Here is a 6,000-nt window from a genome sequence, read left to right as displayed (position 1 = left end):
ACGTTTTACAATGCCAATATTAATAGTATATAGTGACCACTTAGCATTAGTAAAATCTTCCAAAATCATTGAAAATAAAAATAAAATGTTTAAAAACCAATTCCAAAACCTACTTTTACTACAACTCATTTTCAAATACATAAGTTTAGTAATATTTATTGTTCGTGTATAAATTTCGAAACACGATATACTATACAATGGTTTATTGTACTAATAACGAAAGAAAAGTACGTATAAAACTACCATGAAATAATGTACGACTGAAAGCAGTCTCATTTTCTAAATGAGAAATCATTTCCAGACAACCTTTGGGCAGAGGAAGTGAGAACATTAATTAGTAAAAATTAAAGCAGCTCGGAGTTAAAGTTGTACGGATGTTACCAATTAAAAATGATATTAAAATTCATGCATTTTATGTATATTTTCATAAAAATTACACGATACGAGGATACGGTTTCCGTTGCTCTGGAAGGATTTATTTTTATTTCTGAAAATAGAAAGTTCCTAATTTATAAACCGACCCTGGATTCGACTTCAATCAAAATTCAATTAAAACTTTTCGCGCGATATAAATAGCCATTCATCGACTAAGACAAGCTGACTTGGTAAGAATATTAGAGTGGTAGGGTGTACACACAGCACAAGTCTCTATGAACTCACCTTGATATATAGATGGTGATGTAGACTTGGTGAATGAGAGACTTGAATGTTTTAAACATTTAGTAATATAAACATCATGACATGAGGGCTTTGTGCAAGCCTATCTGGTTCGTTACGATCCACTCATCACACATTCTTCCGACAAGCAATACTTATCATTGTTGCGTTTAAAGGGCGAATGTGCTAGTGTAACTACGAAGCGACGAGGCACGAGCGAGGTAACATTTTGGTTCCCTTGGTTGTACTTACCACTCAAACTCAAAGATCCAAGATGGAGCTGGGATACTTATATGATGATCGGCTATTGTTGGGAATTAATGGGTTGTTCTAGAGTTGGTGTTCTAGAGTGGAGACCACGTAGGACGTCCTCCAGAAGTTTTTCGGATCGCCATAGTAGGAATTATTTTATTCCTATTACTACACATACACCATGTATGTGAAGTAGATACATTACACTGAATATCACGTAATTTTTAATACCTCTGGGATTTTTACTGTAAGCTCAAATTACTATAATTTAAAATTACGAACCCCACAAAAACAAAAGCACTCCAACATTTTGTAAAAATGTTATCACGTAGCCTTGATATATTATGACGCACCCATCAAGAGCCTGCTACGTGGCGGTCTTATCGTAATAAAAACCAAAAATACGTTTTTGTTTGACCTCTCACTTAGAAAAGTTATTAGTATAACACACGATCCCCGTGGATCGTGTAGCCTTTCAAATTGAGATAATTTTTATCTTAGTTATGGCTTGTTGTAAATATTTCAAATTAAACGTAACCCTCATCGGATGATTGTCAATTTTAATCGATCAGTTATATTTAGCCCCAATTACTGTAATAACTGTAACATTGTTTTATTTTATATGGGAAATTTATATTTTTATTTTTATATATATATATATATATATATATATATATATATGTGAAGAACCGGAGTAATAAGTTTTATGCATTATATAAATTAATGATTTCATAATTTTATTGAGAATAATAACAAATAAACAAAACATAGTTAAGATAAAGTAAAAATTTTAGGTAAATTAAACCGTTAAGCATAAGTTGATGTATCATGATGACGCTAAGCATAATAACACTAAAATTTAGTGGTGCTTCCTCATTTTCAAACCGACATCTTCGACTTATATTCCTATATTTTAACGATTCGGCCATTAGAGACTATATTACAAGCTAAACTATAATTTACATTAATAGCACATTTAGTAAAGTTTGAAATCCATGTTTTACTTTTAGTGAATTTCTAATTTCTATTGTATACTTGAATAAATAATTAATCATAATGTATTTGTTTCAGCGTAGTCGACGCTGACCGCCGGCCTGGTATGAGGGGTCCACGTCGGCCGACCTACCTCTGTTCACCCCTTCGCGAGCCCACCTTTAACACAACCCACTTTATCCTCACCCTCCCCCTAATCCTTCTAATTTTACCAATTTATCATACACAAATGACTAATCAAAATGATCTAAAATTGAACAATGCCATCAATAAAATACGACACGAAAAAAATAATCTAACTGATGACCCTAATTTAAATAAACATAACGCATTTCAAGAATCAACACTTTATAGATCTTTGAAAAATGACATGAATACATTGAGTTACCAATCTCTATTGAATAGATTTCGAAGAAAAGATACTATCAGAGCAATTAATAAGAGAAATTACAAGAGCGCAAGTAAGGAACTTTTAAATATAACTTTAAACAGTCCAATAAATGATTTACTACCAAACATATCTATTTTAGATAAAGATATTAAAACCAAAATAAATCATATAGATAATAATGAAATAGATCATTTGAATACAACAAAGGTAACTGGTAGAAACACAACGAAAGATCATATTGATATTAAAAGAACAACATTGAGAGAAATTAGACAAAACAGACGGATGGGTTACACGAAAGAAGAAGCGATGGGAAAACTAAAAATTGACGAAGAAACACGATCAAAATTATTCCACGATTATTCAACAACACTCAACAGAAGTAGTAGTGATACAAAGGAAGTTGTTCTCAACCTCAACACTGATTCAGATACGCCAAGTGAATTATTGGATAAAAATTATAAAGTCGAAGTTACAAAACAGCCGTCTGAACGAGATTTATTTACAAGAGTTAATGACTCATCAGTCCATCCCGCTAACCTTACCCTTCCTTTAATTAAGAACTTTACAAAATCAACAAAGCCCAGTTCCGATGATGGTAAGTAAATTTGAGTTTTATTTGATTGAGATTGAACTCGTTTTTTATTGCAGGTGAAGTTAAAAAAATATTCTTGAAATCAACTGTTTTAATGTTCTGCCTTTTAATGTAACCTTAAAAATTAGTTCTGGTGCGACATTTTTAGATATCACTTTATTTCCTTATAAATGATTAAGTATTTTATTTTTCTCTTTTAGATTAGTCGCTTTTTTTTTATTTATCATCGAGAACACAAAATTTAAAAAACACATTAAGAAAACAAACAAAAACAGATTAAGAATGTGTACATCCTATTTTAACCTGCTATATATATACGAAAATAAATAAAATGATTTTTTAGGAAAATTCCTTAATGTAAAAATACATATTATATAAGGAGAAAAATAAATTTTAATCCAAATCTCGTCAGACACGTTGTCTGTACGCATATTGTATCTCATCCATTGTTTTTATTAAGTTACTTTTTATATATTTTATACGTTTCAATATCGAAGCAGCATCGCGTTCTAAATTTTTGCGAGAAATCCTATTATGACATAATATTGAAGTGATTTTCGTTATTTTTTTATTCTTATACATAAATATCGTTTACTTAATTCAATGTCAATCCCTTAATAAATTAACGCCACATTTTTTAAGACTTGATAATACGTTCCTTGAGTAATTGTTTTTTTATGAGACAATAATTGTGTCTTCTTCAGGTTTTATCTCGAAACTAGTTTGGGAGGTAGAACTACGTGCAAGCCCGTCTGGGTAGGTACCACCCACTCATCAGATACTTAACCGCGAAATAGCAATATCGTTGTGTTCTGATTTAAAGAGGCACAAGGGTCATAACATCTTAGACCCCAAGTTTGGTGGCGCATTGGCGATGAAGGAATTGGGAAGAAAAATATATCTTACTGCGCCAATGTCTATGGGCGGTGATGACTACTTGCCTGATGGCAAATTCACCAACCCGCCAACATATATTCAATAAAAAAATTCAAATGTGAAACCACTGCACCAAAGAACACTATTTGTTTATTTATAAAATACAAGTGCTAAACGTAGGCAAAGAAAGCATTTCAGTTTTCAGTCACAAAGAGAATAGAAAATGGTGTAATTTTTTGAATCTTTTCAAATAGACAAAAGAATATTTATGATAAAAGTAACAGATTAACATATATAATAGACATATACTGTGACGATACCTAATTAACCGTCTTCAAAAAAAGCTAGCGGTCTTAATTCGGTTGTAATTCTTTTAATATTTGTTACCTCCGCCATTTTTGAATTTGGGCTCTATTTTACTAGCATTTAACGGTTATGATACGTTCCGTATTCTATTCCGATTCAACATCGACTATTCATCATTAAAATAAAACTCAGTTTAATCGTAAACTACGATCGAACTGCAACTGGATTGTTGTTTTAGTAAATTAGGTAACAACTGATCGACTCATGTCGATAAACTCATAATTTGTTATATTATTTGTTGTTTTTTTTAATGGTATAGTTTGACGGACGAGCAAATGGACCACCTGATGGTAAGTTGTCACTACCACCCATAGACAATGGTGCAACCCTTTTAAATTTGAAGAAATAATATTCTCAAAAAGGAGACCAGATACGGTCAAAGTATTGTTTTAAGTCAGTTTTTTTTGTTTATACAATATTATAAAATAATACCTAAGAGAAACATAGTTTATCAAAACATATACAGGGATTAAAGATAAAACAACTTTAATCCCAATATATATTATAACTCGAATAGGGTTTTCATAATTACACAAGGTTCTCATAGTTCACAAAGAGGGTTTAAGCGTACTTTGATTTATGCAGGACTGAATTCAGGGCAGTAGCGACTGAAGAGAGCCATTAAGGACTTCTGTATATATAAACACAACAAACCTTTGACAGGTTGTCCCGAAGTATAATAACCATAACACACATATATTATATTCCATAATTCTTAACTTGTATTAAAAAATAACTCTCGGTGACTTGTATCCTTGATAAAAGTTACATGTCACGGTATCATGCAAAAACGATCCCGTAACGCCACCCGAAGAGACGAAGGGTAGTTGTAAGAGTACTAATTTATTTCTGGGTGTTCCGGTATCTAAGCGTTGTAGGCACTGGTGTGACCCGTATGCTTCAGGTCGGGAAAACCCGTAACGCGTCTTTACAGCGAGAACAAAAAAAGTGTAACAGTTATAGTTCTTGGTGGTAGGGCTTTGTGCAAGCCCGTCTGGGTAGGTACCAGATATTCTACCGCCAAATAACAGTACACTGTATTGTTGTGTTCCGGTTAGAAGGGTGAGTGAGCCAGTGTAATTACAGGCACAAGAGATAACATCTTAATTCCCAAGATTGGTGGTGCATGGGTGATGTAAGGAATGATTAATATTTCTTACAGCGCCTTTGTCTATGGGCGGTGGTGACCATTTACCATCAGGTGGCCCATATGCTCGTCCGCCAACCAATGCCATAAAATATATATAAATATATCTTTCTACATTTGTTCATTGTTATACTTTATTATTTTTCGTTAATATTGGGTAAGCTTATCTTGATGTACATATCAGTGGGTTTATTGCCATTTATATAGTATATACCAATGAAATTAAATAAAAATAAGAGCTTAATTCATAAATTCGGTACTTACTTGTGCGATAAATTGTTATAAATAATATTACGTATTATTGCTAATTTTTCTTCCTCGTCACACATAATTTTTAAATCCTATATTGTTTTACGCTGTCACATCTGATACGGGTCCAACCGCTTTGTGAAATTACAGGCAACCCGCATGTTTTAAAAATGTCTTCATTTATCTTCAAAAAAAAAAGGTTTTTAGATTGATTGATATAATCTGTTGTATTCTATACAAAAGTATATGACATTTATTTATTAAACGTAATCATAACACTTATTAAAACCAATTTCGATAATTTGACTAATTTGAATTTAAATTTTCTAAATAATGATAAAGTTGTCATTAAACTAATAGTTTGAAATAGTTTATTATAAAATCGTACATTAATATCAAAAACGTTAGTTAGTATATATGAATATAATTGTGATCACTCAACGATCAATGAATGATATTATATTTATGTAACAG

At 31.7% G+C, this 6,000-nt stretch overlaps 1 protein-coding gene across 4 annotated transcripts in view; it reads left to right on the top strand.

The window, feature by feature from the left end:
- The first annotated feature begins 2,505 nt into the window (after positions 1–2,505).
- The window catches only part of LOC125066265 (gamma-aminobutyric acid type B receptor subunit 2), a 50,930-nt gene continuing 47,435 nt past the window's right edge, over positions 2,506–6,000 (top strand). For all 4 annotated transcript variants that reach the window (XM_047674280.1, XM_047674278.1, XM_047674277.1 and 1 more), the window contains exon 1: positions 2,506–2,891. In XM_047674280.1, the coding sequence (XP_047530236.1) occupies positions 2,579–2,891 (313 nt within the window). In that variant the 5' untranslated portion in view covers positions 2,506–2,578. The remainder of the gene's footprint in view (positions 2,892–6,000) is intronic.

Source organism: Vanessa atalanta, chromosome 9, assembly GCF_905147765.1.
Source record: "Vanessa atalanta chromosome 9, ilVanAtal1.2, whole genome shotgun sequence".
In the NCBI taxonomy this organism is placed as follows: Eukaryota; Metazoa; Arthropoda; class Insecta; order Lepidoptera; family Nymphalidae; genus Vanessa; species Vanessa atalanta.
Note: the sequence above shows the minus strand (reverse complement) of the source record. Positions and strands in the feature narration are given on the sequence as shown.